The sequence below is a fragment of the Phaethon aethereus genome (genome assembly GCF_964289735.1).
Source record: "Phaethon aethereus genome assembly, chromosome: 8".
In the NCBI taxonomy this organism is placed as follows: domain Eukaryota; kingdom Metazoa; phylum Chordata; class Aves; order Phaethontiformes; family Phaethontidae; genus Phaethon; species Phaethon aethereus.
The window spans coordinates 4,165,712-4,183,090 of NC_138584.1; the positions used below are offsets into that span (position 1 = coordinate 4,165,712).

The window sequence follows — 17,379 nt, forward strand, 5'->3', positions numbered from 1 at the left end:
AAGGCATATCAGAAGTTCGTTTTTGTCAGTTTGCTTTTCATGATGAGTAAACCAAACAGCTCCTGGCAGTCAGCTTTCCCACAGGTTTAAGCCTTGTGATTGACTGATTTGGGTCTCTAAGGTGGGACCTCTAATGAACTCTCTCCCCATGTTGGAAGGCCATCTTGCACCTTCCCATACGGATTCTCAGGTGTCTCCTCAAGGGTAGGATCACAATGCAGTCTTTCCCTTATGCATGGGCTTCAGGGATCACTGCCGCCTTTGACCATTCCTCTGTTTGCACAAGACATTTAGTTTTTTATCTGTATCTGATCTCTCCACTTCTTTGGCCTAGCCAAACTGAACATACACAAGCTCAAAGCTGTTTGGATGATGCTTAATTACGTGCAAAAACTGTGTTTCACAAATGTCCTGGGAGCCACTTACAGCAGGTTAAAAGAACAAGTGACTTACCAGATATACGGCTGCCATACCAAGTTTGTTCTACAGCACAAAGCTTGTTCACTGGGCCACTACTACTCAGAGTGATACCACTATCACACTGTACTAGTTGGAAAAGCTTGAGGCAGATTTTTATAAAAATTCATTTTTGAAAACCTGATGCCCATGATGCTCACCTCTATTATTTGGGACAGATTTTCAAGTCCACCATATGTAATATAGATAAAATCCATACTCTTGAACCTAGTGCAGTTTTGCTAAATTCCAATTACTCAGATCGACCCAGCTCTTGCATAAGATCTTTTACAAACAGAATATTATTTTTTTCTCTTCTATATCCTACGTGCAGTTCTCATTTAATTTTATTATATATAATATATAATATTCATTTTTATTTCATTCTCATTTCAGTTTATTCCTTCTCACAAGCAAGCTGCATTACTACAGTTATCTCAAACCAAAGCAGAACTCAAAAACAACAAAAACCCCTACCCAAAAAACAACAACAAAACCCCCCCATAAACCAGAATTACCTATTTTTACTTAGTCACCAGAGGTCAACTCAACCTAAAGTTTGTCGCAATTTACTAGTATACCACGGTCAAATATCTCAGCCTTTTCTCAGTATTATTTTTATTCTCAGTATTATTATAGTGCCTTTAAATTCTACCCCCATGCCCCCCATGAAGACATAACCTTAATGCTTAGGAAATTTGTTTCAATTTGTCTCCAAACTCGGTTTATATTAATTTTTCACACAACCTAATCATTTGGATAGTTAGTTTTGCATCTTATTTGTTTCCAGCTTTCATTTTCAAAGAACACAACGCAGGAACTACCTCTCGCACTGCTGAGTGGTTTGAGGTACAACGCTAATTCTTCCACACATTTCTTGCCTTCTTCATAATGCTTGGTATCTTCAGCTCCACTACATAAAGTAATTGGCTGCTGCTCAGGAACCTGAAAAGAGATGACAGGTACATCTATGATGAATATGCATAAATAGGTGGCAGTCATGCTTACAAACACCACATCAAGCTTGTTAATATCAAGCATTTCCTGTTTTGTTCCCCTTCTGTATTACTAAGCATTTTTTCAGCTTGTATAATGAATAAATAGCATTAAAAAATTCATCAAAAATGAAGACAAAAAAATGTAAAGAATTTACAGTTAGCAGGTTTCTCTATTGAGTGGCTGACAGGAACTAGATGAAGGCTTATTCCATGACAAAAAAATATAACATGAGAAACATGACTGTTCTTATAATTATAAAATTTTGGCTGAAACAACACACATATTGAGACATCCCCAAAGCTGGCTGGCAAAAACACCCCAGAACAAATCAGACTAACCTTCGTTTGCAGGTAAGTACAGATTCATATCTAGGGCCTCACAGCTCTAAAACCATCCAGGGATAAGTGATCGGAGCTACTTGGATTAGTGGCAGAAAGACTTAGCAGCAAATATATTAGGACACCCTTGGAACATATTCAGACTAGTCCCAATTACCAAGCAGCAAGATCAAGTTATCCTACACAATGCATATGAACACAACCTGCAAGTATTAGTCTGACAACATGGGCCAGTTATTTTTTTGTTTTGGTGGTGATTTGTTGTTGTTGTTGCCTTTATTTCTTTATCCAAGCATTCACCAGAACTCAGGATTTTTCAAAGGAATGTTGGTTCATCAACCCCTCTCCAAGTTATAATTTTGTTTTTGTTTTCCTCCAGTTAAATTCTTAAAGCTTTAAACAAATTTGGGGGTGCTGTATAGCACTGCACTAATTGTTTCTCAACATCACTATTCAGCAACCAACTCAATATAGGGTAGTATAGAGAACTGGAATTTCTCAGGAGACTAAACACAAGCACTTTTTGCATATGCTGTTGAAGTGCAAACAGATCTCAGACTTCAACTTCTATTTCCAAGTCAATCACTATCCCACTGGCAATAACAGCACTGCTAATCCCACATAGCTGCTTACAGGGACCAACCCAGGCCCTCAGTCTAAAAAGCCTTTAATGCTCGAGTTGAAAGACAGCTACAAACCCACTAACCTTCACATGCAACCCAGCCACGTAAAGAGTAGCGTTATGACAGCGGCAGCAAATAAAAGTAGTGAATATATGTAACATACATGTACACACGCATACACACAGTTGCCACCAATGTGGACAGGAGATTTCCTATGAATTCTAATACAAAGTACTCTGTTTCCGTCATATGATCACACTTCTACAGGCTTAGACAACTGTGCAGGCCGATTTGCTCATTTGACACACACTGGAAAATAAAAAGTTACTAGCTGCATGACTCTTGTTTTTACAGTAGGTGACAAAAAAGTCTGAGCATAAGATATAAACTGCAATTGAGAGAGTTGATAACAGCCCAAAACTAACATAACCAAGATAGCCTGGACCAGACACCTCCCCTTTTACTCCTATTAAAGGGAAAACCAAAACCAAGTTTAATCACACCAAGACAGCAAGGTTAGCCTGGATGCTTTTCAGTGAAGTCTTGGGGATTTATTTTTCAGGGATGAGGTGGTGTTTTTTTGGGGTGTTTTGGTTTTGGGGTTTTTTTTTTTTTTCATGTCTGTAAGCAAGAAAGTTTTCAGCAAAAGGAGATTTTTGCAACTGTCAGTCGTAACTATTGCAACAGCCTCAGCCAGACTGGTTTCTTGGGATTTGGGAAACAAATATTAACACCTTCGATATTTGCTTTCATGTTAACAGAATATTCCACCTCCTTTTCAAAGTCACTGCCGTTTTAGCAATCTCCTTCTGTCTGGGAAGTTATACAAGCAGAACTGGCTTATCGATCAAACAGCACTCACCTCATGCTGAGACAGAGGCTACACAGTCTCTGCCCTATTTACTACTGTAATATATTTTGTGCAAACTCCTATTTACTCCTGCAAGTATTCAGTCTGGCACTGATGACAACCTGAAATACAACCACCACGTCGTGACACCCAGCAAACAAAGAGGGCTTGGAACAGACACAGGACAGGAAACAGTGTTCAGCCCTGGATTTTGATCTTCAATTAAGGTAGGTTTAGCACACATTCACAGCAGCAGTTTGGAATGCCACACACAGCACAACTCCACCAGCGAGACACAAGGACTGTCTAGGCAACGAACAGAAAGCTTCCACTTCTCCCAGGAAAAAGCCAGCATAGAAAAACTTCCAAGAGTCACTCAAGCTATTCAACACTCTGTATCCGCATATCCTTCCCATTTCTTCTCTTTGCAAGGGAAGCTTCAGTGTAAATATCTAAAAGCTTCGCAACACTGTACTGTTTGCAAAATGAGCCCAAAAAAGATTAGAGTTTAACTTTCATCTTAAACTGGAGCAAGTGTACTATTGAACAATAAATCAAGATGCTTATTTTGTGGTTTCAGGAGCAGAGAATGCATTTCTCCGCATATACGCTTCATTCTTCACCCGTGCGATACAGCATCTCACAGTATTTGCCCTTTTGCTGGTTCTATTATATGCACTTCTGAGATTTCTAAAGTATTTTAGGGTTAGAATGATTGTAAGAACAGCATCTATCAAGAGAAAAATGGTAAAGACATGATTCACAGAAGTCACAGGAGATCTGAATTTTAATTTTGGCTCTGTCATGGAATTGCTGAGGGACAACCAAGAAATAATTCAACTCCAAAGCATTTTCTCTTCCCCTTTGCAAAATATCCTTTCAATAGCATGCAAGGCCCTATGGTCACTTCTGTTTACGACGCCTCTCGAGAGCCTCAAAATAGATGCCCTGCAGAGCGAGTTCATTATTTTCATTCTCATTCAATATTCCATTCTCTCAGACACCACACCCTTATCAGAGCTTTCACTGCAAATATATTTACATAATATAATAAACACCTCCCAAAGGGGACTACAGGAAGACAAGAAAAAAACCTCAGATTTAATTAGTTTAAATTTGTGATCGTTTTGTGCACATCTGCCTTGGCAGTGACTGTGAGTATCCCGGCAGTGGAATGCCACCCATCAGCATGACTACTTGTGGCTGTGGGAAGAAGCAGGTTATGATGGCATGAGGAAAGGGACCAGAAAAAAAATGCTAAAGCATCATCTCATACCAGGCAGTGATTCTGAATTAGTGATTTAAGTGTTATTTGATGAAGGATGTCAGCTTGAGTTGTCACTAATTACCATTAGACATCTAATTGCACAGAATGAAAACATGCTAAAACAGACCAAAACCCTTTTTGCCTGGTTTGAAAACTGTCCATCTGTCCATTCCCCCTCAACCAGGTAATTTGCTTCCTGGACAAAAAAACCCAACCAAACTAAACCCAAAGCCTATTGTCTTCAGTTCCTCAAGAGTTTGCACTAAGGACAACTTCTTTGCAGACAATTCCTCTTTTGTGGCACCTCATTTCACCAAAAGTTACAATACAACATTATCAAACGTGCCGCTAGTGTCTCTGCAATTATCATCTTCCCCTTTTGAAAGGGCCATGAGCTAAAATTGATCCACCCATTCTCTCATCATATACACGTTTCCATTGCCTAATGCCTACAATTGCATTTATCATGTCCAGCAGAAGACTATGAAAGAAATTAAAGCACCACAGGAATTTTTGCCACTTAATGTCACCTGTTTGGAACATGAACACAGCTGCTTCATGCGTTAAAAAAACAGGAGGGAAGAGATTAGATGACAGATCCATGATTATGTACCTTCAAAACTCTGGCCTGGCAAATGTTTAAAATAGTCACATACAGTGAGTAATATGTGGATGCTTGAATAGTTGAAACTCAAAACCTCACTCCCATAGAAACTAGCTTCAGGGATTTCTTTACCCAAGAAGTTTACAAAGCAAGTAAATTATGCCTTTTTGATTTGTGCTCAAGGCCACTGTGCCTCCCTTCCCTTACAACACGCTTAGCTCCTGCTTAGGCGCTCAGTTATTTCCAGCTCTCCCAGGAACAATAATTCTCACCTTCCCTTTACAACCCGTTCTGACTGCCACCATCTCATGCAGCTGAACTGTCTATATGTGGGCTGAATTGCCCGACCACTGCCTCCCAGAATAGGCCCCATGACCACTGTCAACATGTACCGTGCTACAGTGGGGGAGCAGAAACTGGAGTCTCTGCAACAGTTAATTTTCATATCAAGGGTGGCTATAACCTGGGCAACAGGTTCCATTTTTGGAAAGGGGTGGGAGAAGGAAAACTGAGAAACAGGCTGTAATTCAAGTAAGAAACCAACTGTTTTCACCATTAAAGTGACAAAACCTCGACAGAGTAATAATGCTATTGTCAGAGAAATAGGTTACTGCTTCCCCGGGTGCCTGCGTGACAAATTTAGTTACACTTCCCCCAGAAGGACAGTCCTGCTTATTTCAGCCATTGTGCCTGTGCTAAAGCCAACCAACATGACTTGCCCTGGAATCCTATCATTGTGGCCAGTCACCGCAGAACAGATTTCTTTCTTCAAACTGCCTGGTCTCCTCCCCTGCCTCCAGCAAAAAAAAAAAAAAAAAAAGTGTTTAACACTTATAAACATGTGAACTTCTCAGAAGCCTCCCCAAAGGGAAAAGAACAAACTGTTCTTTTCCCCCCTCAGATAAAAGCTTTAATTGTGTTGTACTGTATTTACTTCTAAAATGAAACCTGGTTTTTTTGGAATTTATGATTTAAAAAATCAAGTATTACACATCTCCATGGGCTGGGGTTTAAGGTATGCAGCTGTTTGTTGGAGATTAGGGGACATTAATGACACATACACCCTCCCGAAACTAAACCAAGAAGTGGAACAAGAAAAGGGGCTCTGTTTTACTAAACTTGATGATACTACTTGTGCTTTGTAAGCTGACTTGCTGCTCAGAAAGCATTTTTGTTGACATGTACCAAAGACAGCCCACCTTCTTAACAGGACAGAGTTCAAAATTACTGTAGTTTCTCTAAAGTACTTTTTTTGGTGTCCTTAACCAAGCTTTTTCCTGTAAAAAAATTTTTTACATGGCCTTAGAGAGACTAATGGAAAATAGCAACTGTTCTACTGTCCTTCACAGCAAAGTAGTATTTATTTTCTAGTACTCCATAGTCTGGTAAACACTACAATCGGTGCCAGGAAGGCAGAGGTAAAGGGAGAAAGGAAGGTGAGCTATACTGAATACTGATTTCGTTCACATGCTCAGTGAAATTAGGAGCCGAGGCAGGGAGGTAGTGCATATTTCTCTCAAAGGGAAAGTCTGTCAGTAATAAAAACCCAGCTAAAATCAACGATTATTGTTTAGGTATCAGAATGCAGCGAGCTGGAAAGAGTGACAAGTGAGGGGGAAGGGAGTACCATCTCTTTTGGTAGCATTTGCTCTAAGGTCACCATGAAACAAGGTCCTATGAGTCTTGATCACATAAATTAAACTATAAAAAGGAGACAAAAATTATGTCATTTTAGGATTTAATTCCATATGAATTATGAACATAGAGTTCAGTGCGCACTCAAGACAAACACAGTACTATCATAAACCGCTCTTCCTTCTTCATACCTCACGCATATGGATGAGGAAACTCTGGCTGACTAACTAGCAAAACCAGAATAGAATTCTCAATTACCTGTAACAGACGCAGGGTGATTTTCCATCTCGTTCCAGAGGATCTTGTTTTTATGGAAATTTTAACTCAAGCAACGATCAAGTTAAAAGCTATCACATAGCTTCTCACAAGGCTCAACAAATGCACACAAAGCAACCCAAAAAACGCATGAGGAAGACAACATTTATCATAAATGTGGACATTTGGATACAGCTGGAACTATTCCAGAAACTCCAGAGAGAAAAGAAGAAGATACAAGGGAGAAAGAATTACAATATTTATTTATGGCATCACCCACAGATTTCACACTCCTTGGAAGCTCTTCAAAGATGGCGGCATACACACATCACAGAAATGTAAGCACGCTGTCTCATCGTCCTCTCCTGCAGAGCAGGATGAGTCACTTAGCACAGCCAGAAACACAACTCAATTTTTAAACTTCTGAAATAACTTCTATGCCATACACCACAAAAAAACAACAAGTTAGCCATATTACGTGATAAACCAAACAACAAAAGAAGTAGCAAAACCACGTCTGGATCTCTAGGTCACAGTTCCTAACGAAAATAAGAACATCTTTCTTTCCTCCACACCATAGCTCTTCTCTTTTTCCTAGGCTATGGGTGTCACTGAATTTTCTGCTGTCTCCAACTCAGCTGAGCCCAGACACAGAAGCAGAACAGAACAAAACAACAAGCCTGCTATGGTAACTGCATCCTGTCCACATTTTTTGTTCCTCATCCATAAGTTAGACACGATTGTCCCTCCTCTGCCCAAGTCCACAATCCTGTCCAGCCTTGCGAGGTATGGGTCACAGGAAACTACCAGTGATCTAACCGCAATAAGCTTATGCCAACTGAAGTCTGTGCCCCAACTGAACAGGGCAATCCTGCTTTCCACACATCCCTGCCCCTTTCCTTGTCTGCCATCAGGACCAGCGCCGCTGCAGTACTCCTCTCCGTCAGATCACCAGTTCAGCTGACCTCACGAGTACCCGTTCCAGCGAAAGGAAATCTGAGGCAGGCTCCCCCCATTCACCTACATGGATTTAGGTTAACATGTCAGCTCAGGAAATTACATTTCCAGAGCATAGTTTCAAATTAAACATAGGGCAGTATAAAGGCTGCTACAAGAGACATCTGTCTCATTTCCCCTAGTCTCCCCTCCTGCTTTCAAGACAACCTATCACAAGTCCATAGGGTGACTCGGGTAAAGCAAATAACCTACCACAGAAGAATGGCTTCCCATCCGATAGCTCACCGATCCAGTTCATCCTTTTGGCAGAGCATGGCTAGATAGGAGTTAGGGAAGAAGGAAGAGAACAGAACCACCCATTCTGGTGACAGCCCATGGTTACACTAAATCAAATGTAACACAAAAATCACAGTCAGTGACTGGTATAATGAAGATTTGAACTGTTCGTTGTTCCAGGCACCTCTACTACAGCATACCAAAAGTCTAAAACCTGTATTCATTCAAGTCAGTCTACAAAAAGGTACTTGCCTACTCTACACACCATTACAGAGTCATATTCTTTATTCATGACTTGCCCTCCTAAAAGAAAGAAGGAAAACAACATAGAAACTGATTAAAAAAAAAAAAGCACTGATACCTGAGCACCCACTAGTTGCAGCAAGGCTGAGTTCACAGGTAGGAGCTCTATGTCTGTATTGATAGTGGTCTGGTCAAAAGGGCATGCCTTACGGTGGAGCTTGTTGAGGCACATCTTGCAGACAGTGTGGCCACAACCCAAGCTGATGGGCTTCCGGATTGTTTCGTCGAAAGTCTGTGTGCAAATCGGGCAGGAGAGAAAATCCGTCCATTGTGGAGCTTGTACAGGCATTGCTTCAGGAGTTAATTGACAACACAAAAATCTAAAGCACAGATTCCACTGGAATCAAAATCTTCAAAAAAAAGTCTGTTTGTTTTTAAATATCTTCTGTAAGTACAGACAGTCAGCACATAGTGTGAAACATAACCTAAAAGAAAACAGAAACAGAAAGTTAGCATTCTCTACTGGAATGGGCATGTGAAATCCTTTATGCTAGGTAAATACTACTTGTAGAGTTATAGCTGAACTAGGAGTGCAGCTCTGACATTAAATAGAGGACTGAGTCATGACTTACTTTAATTCCAGCTAGGTTCTGGCACTGAAAAAGACACTTAAAACTGTTTCTGCTGTTATGCAGCTTAAAAAAAAAAAATCAAGATAGTTATCTATCTCATTGAAGTTATAAGACTAATTAGGTTTCAGTTTTTATGTTCTCTTTTTTCTTTACAAATGAGCCAATTAACAACAACCAGATTTGATTTTAAAAAGTCAATTTTTGAAGGGCTGTTGTGCTTATTCCACTGGAACAGGGGTTTTTTTATGTCATTCATCGTGAACTCGAAATAATTTTGCTTAGACAAGGCTTCAGCCAAAACCTCTATCACAAGCAAGCTTTCTTCCCAGTTCAGTGGGCTCTAGACTGGCACACAATGACACTGCGGAAACATCTGAGCTGCCATAGCCTTCAAGAACTGGATGAATGGCTCAGGGTACAGTCAGACGCCTGTCTGTATTGCATGCAATACAGCTCATGCACATCGCTAGGTAATACTGCATACTGCTACTACAGCACCTTCACACAAGCTGATCTGTACAGAGCTGCACAGTGCCACATGGACTGATCCAGTCACATTTCAGTTATCCTGGGAGCTTCCATGCATTACTGGGTATAATTCAGCATTGATTACTTGCCCTGAGTCTGCTCACCAAGCAGCTCCATCCTTCAAACGCAGGAAGAAAATTTCTAGAAGTCTTTTTGGACTGGAACACTGACAACTGTTTTCCAAGAACCCTCTTCTAATCCCAAATTACATAATTCATTGCCTACCTAGAGATTATATTGACAGAGAAAGTAACATCTTCAATGCATTGAGAAATTACACTGAAACACTACCGGAAGAGAACCTGGGAGGTCTCTATTATTTGGCACTTTTGAATCAAAATGCTAAGAGGATCAAGCATTACTAATTGTAAGGGAATGGAAGATAAGAGATCCCTTTGGGACAAACAGAACTCTGCATGTGAGGAGAAACGTAAAAGAGTAGACAGATGAAGTGATATGAAAAGAATCATTATCAAAAGGAAAACTGGTAATAAAAAAAATTTCTGATGTCTGGCTTACTTTCTATCACCAGTTAAGTTAGCAAAAAAACCAACAGTTCAGGTCACACACTTTTACTACCAAACAGATTTTTCTAAATCAAGCAGCAAAACAAAAAAACCACCCCAACCACCCAGATGTGTTAGTTTCTCTTTACCACACACCACTGGCTTACATTTCACACCAAGGAGTGTGCACTTGCTTGCTATATCTGTTCGGATAGAAAGTTCTCATAGAAGCAAAACAGCAACCTTTTATCAAATCTTAGCTTAAAAAACAACCTCAAAATTAAAATCTCAATTCTAAGTAAAGGCAAAGAGAGAAACTTCAAGTTAGGACTTGTGCAATTCAGAATCAAAGCATTTTAAAACAGCAACAAAAATCTAATGCTAAAACAGAGACTCTGAAAAGCCTCAGGGTTTTGTTCCAGAATTTAAGGCAATGTTCTTCACAGTTAACATCGTTTTGCCAAGGCAAGCAATGAAGAGTTACTAGTTAAGCTTTTAGCCACATTTCATCAACAAAACATTAAAGCTTAGTTTTAAAGCTAACGAAAAAAAATACTCCTATCTTTAAAAAACAACCTACCATGCCACAGAGCCACTGTTTACCAGCCAACAAGGAATCAATAAGAAATCAATACTACCCAGACCGGGTGGTACTGAGGAAGAGGCAGTGCATGTGGTTAACCCTAACACCACCATTGCACAACTGGATCTGCCAACATTGTTCAGGGTTCTCCTTTCCAAATTACCTCTTTAATAGCAAATCAGTAATTTTTTTTTTTAATGTTGTCAGCAGAAAGCTAAATCATTCCCATTACTACTGTATCATCATAACCCAAATGAAAACATGTATTCTTATAAGTTACTCGACTGAGCTAACTACCCAAAACATCCAGCAAATTTATTTCCAAGCCTTCACCCCCTCCCTGCCCTCTTTACATATTTTTACTTAATCCTTGATATCAAGTATTCCTACTAGAATAATTCTTTGTAAACCAAATCTGTAATAAAAATTACCTTGAAACTCTACAAGAATCCTTCTGCAAAGAGCAGTACACAGCTTGATAAGTCTAGTGTATGTATTGCTGTGCTATGAAATACTACTTGAAGTTCAAAATTTAAGAGCTGAATCATATTGCTTCCTTTCTACCACATTGGTATTAAAATATTTACCAACAATTTCCCAGACTCATCTACAATTCAGAAACCATTTGAACAGTCCATTTGAAACATTGAGTTTTAATCAAGAGTTAAGGAAAAGAGCAATTTTTTTTAGTAACTGAGGAAACCAAAAACCAGAAGCTAACATGAAGCTATACCATCAACACTAGAAAGTAGATGTGGACATGGAGACCCCACCATCTCCAGCTCTAAACTGGAAAAAAGGAGTTGAACACAACTTCAACATGAGTTAACTAATTAAAAATAAAAAACAAACAGAGACATGTTGTTCCTACCTGTACCTCTGCCCACTCCAGACAACTGGCATAACGAAATAGGTCATGTTTATTTACAGTCTCGACAGTTGAAAGAAGTTTGGGGAGTCTGGGGAGGGAGTAATTAGTGGCATCCCTGATCCCTTATCAAAGCAGGTCTCAAAAGGCTGGAGAACAACGTAAGCAAAGCTTACATACAAGCACAACTCTCAGAGGGTCCTAATGAGCCCAAGCCTGGCACTGAACTACCAGAATAGAAGGGCACATCACAGGTGAATGGAAAACTCACAGCCCTGACAGTGGGTATGCAGAGAGCACCCCTTACCCATGATAGAATTCTCTCCTACCCCTCATTTCACCAAACTCTGAAGTGTCTGTGGACGCATACTGGTGCCTAAATGACAGAGGAAGGCCACAGATAGCACTGACAATATAAAATATGGCTAGGAGAAACCTCAGGAAATCATCTATTTCAGTACAGTCTATCTAACTGCTGGAACAGATAGCTAACTGGCTTGATCCAGCCAACCTTTTCCCTACAGGAGAAAAGAATAACGGTTTGAGCAACAAACCCTGCTCTGCAATAAATCTCCCAAGTAGATCAGCACAGAACTGTCAAATTCCTCCAGTCCCACGTAAGATGGGAATGGCATCACAGAGACCGATGGTTCACAAGCTGCATACACGCAGGCTGGCACTAAACCAAATACCGCTGCTGCTGCCAAAGCTTTCTGTGTACATGGTCCAGTTTTCCGGCTGGATCTTCCATCTTCAGACAAAGAAGCAGAGTCAAGGGCAGAGATACAACAGAAATCTCTTCCAGGCACAAAGCATACACATGGGGTATACTCATAAGAAGTAAAGCCGGGAAAGATGGGCTAAGACCTTGACCGTAATCAGAAACAAAGTATTCTCTAACTGCAAAGAGCTACTTTAAGCAAGAGAGATTACAAACAGCAATAAAACAATGGAAACAAGAGAGCTTCATTAACACAGACAGTTATTGGAACCATTATCACTAAAGAAAGGGAATACTTCCTTGTACAGATAAGGTAGAAAAAGCATATTCACACTGTCATAGCACACCACTTTTTTTTTTTTAATGTTTCTATCCAGCATTATGCCAGGTGAGGCTAATGCAAAGAATGCAAACATTTACAACAGAAATAACTATTTAAATAAAATCTCCCTTCCTGTAACAGATGACATTTTTAGCCCACCCTCTCAATTTGCTAAGTATTTCACAGCTGTTAGCTTCCAACACTTCAAATATACATACACGCACTTCTGTGCATGATAAGAGGAAAATAAAAGATACACTAAAACCCAAGAGAACAAAAAAACTAAAAAGACACATCCACAGTACATAAATTGGAGGACAAGCAGCTATAATTAAGAATTAAGATGCCCCAAGACATAGATCAGAGACAGATTTATTTCATTATTTCTGAGTTCAAAGATATGAAATACATGCATGCAAGTCCCCTCCTCTGATTAGTCCTGCATAAGCTGTTTTTATCCACAGCTAGAGGAACCTGGAAAAATTTCTTCTCTCTTCTGGGCCCTCCCTACCCCCAAAAAATCCTTGAAATTCCATCCTTCAACCCAGACTGGAAATGTCATGTTGTAATCAGATCAGTGACCTGTCTCCTCTGGGACCCTGCCAGTGCTTCAGAGAAAGACAGGATCATTCTATAAACCACCAGGAGAACTGCTCAACATTTCGTTGCATTCCTTACTCTGCCATACTACAACGCAGAGGGGCAACGCAATCTTGTGTCCAAGCTGTGTTCTATCTGCAATGACCAGAGCCTTCCACACGTAGCTAGAATGCTTTGCAGATTCAACCCTCAGGAATAAGATGTTTTTAAAATGTAGAACACTTTGTCCCAATATCCACTGGCATCAAGTTTCTTACATGATGACATACAGGAAAACTCTCTTCTGTTTTCAGTTAAAATTCCACTCCCTTAAATTAAGCACACTCTCCAAGTCCTTCAGTACAGGTACCAAGTAAGTATCGACTTCTCTCACAAACATGTTATTTGGACCCAACGTGTACTAGCACAGACATATCATGTGCCATTTCGTCATGCACAAGTTAGCACTGATCCTTCCCAGCAGCAGTCCACAGTAAGTCATGTTACAGTTTAAGGCAGATGACTCAGCACACCTACGGGGCACCCTCTACTCAGTTTCTGTTGTTTCAGTGTATACAGTTCTTAAGAGTATTACCTGCTCCCGTGTTTTTTCATATCTCTCTGTGGCATTTCACTAAGCTTTTCTTACCAGAGCAGTATCATCACCTTCTTGACATTTGAAGATGAACATTTTGAATTACAATAATTTTTATTGTCCACTTTCAGTCCTGAAGCTGTTTCATTTTTGCTGAGTCCTACTCAGAAATAAAACAAGCAGAACTTCCTGTAGCAGTTAACAGTGAACATAAGTAAGCCTATTTAGTGCAAAGCTTAACACTGAAGCAGTTCCTCAATGCCAAAACAAACTCAGGCTTGCCATTTGATCTGCTCACGCAAATACAGCTCTTAGCTAATCCATAATTTAATCTAATAAAGAAAATACCATTTTAATAAGTCTTTCAAAGACTCTTACTCTTAGTATACATATCTGAGAAAAAGTAACCTAGCTATAAATGCAGTTCTCTCTGCTGTGATACATTAACTACTTCAAACCCTCTCTCTCACTCTAGATTAAAAATAAGTCAACAACCTAAAAGAAATTAACAGATAATAGTAAAACAATTCCTAACTAATCAGGATTACCAGAGGCCCACAGTGCAATCCTACACAACAATTGGACCCCTCCATACTTAGTGCCAAACAGACACCACCGATTTTCACCAGTGCTTCACAGGACCTATTCAAGTAAGTTTGTTTTCCGCTCCAGCATGCTCCATGTAACAAACGTATCTGGGAACACTGAAGTACCTTTCCTCTCTTTCTTGAGAAGTGCAGGACCTAATACTTTAAATTCAAAATGAAATTCAGCAAAAAACTGACCTGAAAACCCACGGCAAACCCTGACCAGCCCAGAGCAATGGGTTGTTTATAGACACTCAACACTGTTCTCAAAAGGCACGCTGATCACGCTGAAGTCGCACACCCAAACAACCCCTACTGCCAACTTCATGGTTCACAGAAAAGGATAAATCATGCTAGCTGTGTTTTCCGTATCTAGTTCCACAGAAAAACCTCTGAAAAAAAAAATGAGGAGAAAGCCCATGCCTGATCAGAGAAGAATACATAGAAGAAAAAGCTGCTTACCTTTGCCTGGGGAGCTCCATGAACAACACTAATACAATAAGCCCAGAATAGTATTTCCAATAGCTTGAGATTCTTTTCCCCCTCCCGTTTGCTTTCTGAAAGTTCGCTGTACACCGTCAACTGACGGCAAGTGCTCCACTTCCTCATTCCTCCTCTGCGCGCATGCCTGCTCCCATGCACACTCTCCAACACCGCTCAACACTCACCCAGAAGACACAGAGCTCTGTAACAAAAGAAATTCCCACCCAACAGCAAATCCTGGAAGTTTGTATTACATGTTCCCACCCTTCTTTCAAAGCTACACAAACACCAACAGGCTTCGGTGGTTATATAATAAGTTTCTTTCAAAAAGAAACAAACAAAAAAAAATGAACACCATCAGAATTCTGTCCCAAACTCACTGAAGCTCAGTTAAATCAGATTCCACATTTGCTTTCTTTTATCCTCAGTAATTTTTATTTTGACTGTGACAACAAAGAAGTTGATCTACTTTCATGCAAAAGTCTTATTTGTTAGTCTGTAAAGTACCTTAGGAAAATGGGGCCAGTTAAGGATAAGATGTTATCCCTCATTTAAAACTTCCTGGCTTCTAACAGCACAAGGGAAACAAAAAACCCCCCACCACCAACTTCACAACTCTACCACAGCACCTTCCCAACAGAGGATCTAAAAGCAATTTACAATGATTTAAACTTCACAACATCCTGTGAGGCAAGAGCTAATGTCTTACTACAGAACAGAAAATTGTTGAATATAGTTATTTATCCAGCATTTCACAAGGAAAACAATGGAATGAAACCTAATATACCATTTTCTTGACCTCTTCTTCTCACTCAACATTCAATTAGTCTCACACCATTAGGGTCATGAATATCAAAAGACAACATGTATGTAGAGGAAGCTTAAACCTTGCTGCTCATACCCCCCCAAATACAACCTGCACATGGCTGGAACCATAAATTTTCAGGAAAAATATACATGACTGACTTCATAATTTCTGGTTGATATTATACATCCCTTATGGATTATTTAAGAGAAAGAGGAAGTGACCCACTATTAATAGTAAATGGTTTTATGATCTATCACCTAGGAAAATTTTTCTACCAATCATCTATGGGCTTTGGAGTCCTTATGATTAAGACTAGGTAGTTAAAGGCAGACAAGCAGGTCTACAACATGTTCCTTTCATTTCAAATTAAGAGTTCTTGCATTTGTCAATGCAGATGACTATCACAGTAACGTAATGATTAAACCAGAATTAAAAATCAAGGAGTAACAGAAGAAAGGCAGAAGGCACTTAGAATACCCTCAACAGTTTGCAGAAGAGACACTTCGGTTGAACTGGTTGAATAGGCAGGAGCTATCAATCCTGCTCTTGAGGAGGCAAGCAATAATTTGCTTTCCCCTGAAGTAGAAATGTGTTTGAACAGTTGCTTTCTGAATACTCAAATAACCAAAAGAATTGCAACAACTACAAATTTGAAAACTAGAGTTAATGGTCAAGTAATTAATGTGCCCCTGAAGAATTATATTCTGACACTACTGAGTCTGAGGCCTTTCCCAAGTAACTGGGGAAGTTAGAGAGGACAATTCCTTATCCATACCAGAAGACTAGAAAAAACAGGTTAAAGTTTGTATGTCCAGGAGGATCAATCTCTCCTATAACAGTTATCAGAGTTTATACAAGAGCCTATATTGCAAAAAAAAGGTTTTTTTGGTTGGTTTTAAAACACAACCAAAACCTCACAACTTCCAGATTTGCTAGTGCTTGCCATCAGATCACCCATGAAAGAAGCCATAGTAAAGATAAAAAGGACAAGCTTGTAAAAGTCTTCAGATTCAAGGGTACAAACACACATTATCTCTTGGTGTCAGCTAGAGAAGTCACTACTTTTCCTTACTCATTCCTTTCTAAGGTGTTCCAGCTAAACTGTTCGCATAGTTGTTCCCTGGTTGAAGCTAGCAGCTTTAAATGGAGGTCTTTAATGAACACAGGTAGGCAGAAATGTGGGTGGACAGCAATTACACAACCAACACCTCATTTTAACTGAAACAGGACAACAAATCAGCCACACAGCTCATCTAAAATAAAAATCTAAGTAGTAAGCTTCAAAAAGAGAAAGCAATAGGAAGGGAGTAGCATTCTGGAGACTGCAAACACTTCAGCTGCATAGGCACAGGTGAAAGAACAAGCATCTTTGAGTCCTTGCTGCTGAAGCAAACCTTTTTTTCTACGCACCTTTCAGTGATCTGAAGTATCAGAAGTATAGCAGTAATAAGATTGGCATCTGCTAATGTGAAGCCATTCAGAAAAAATGGCAAGTATCTTTTTTCATGCAAGAATAATAGTTACCTGACTACTATACTACTCCAGGCATTCAGTAGATTAAAAGTAAAAGGTGGGGGGGGGGGGGGGGGGGGAAGGGGAGTGGAAGATCTTGTTGCCTTTATCATTTCTCAGACTGAGATAAATAGCTGTGAATCATTTAGTTA

At 39.8% G+C, this 17,379-nt stretch overlaps 1 protein-coding gene across 4 annotated transcripts in view; it reads right to left on the minus strand.

Moving 5' to 3' along the window:
* Positions 1-9,207, minus strand: part of RC3H1 (ring finger and CCCH-type domains 1) — a gene marked incomplete at its 3' end in the record, with an annotated part of 34,828 nt that extends 25,621 nt beyond the window's left edge. For all 4 annotated transcript variants that reach the window (XM_082003132.1, XM_082003133.1, XM_082003130.1 and 1 more), the window contains exons 1-2: positions 8,622-9,207; positions 1,281-1,401 (exon numbers count right to left, since the gene is read on the minus strand). In XM_082003132.1, the coding sequence (XP_081859258.1) occupies positions 1,281-1,401; positions 8,622-8,852 (352 nt within the window). In that variant the 5' untranslated portion in view covers positions 8,853-9,207. The remainder of the gene's footprint in view (positions 1-1,280; positions 1,402-8,621) is intronic.
* Between the last annotated feature and the right edge of the window lie 8,172 nt (positions 9,208-17,379).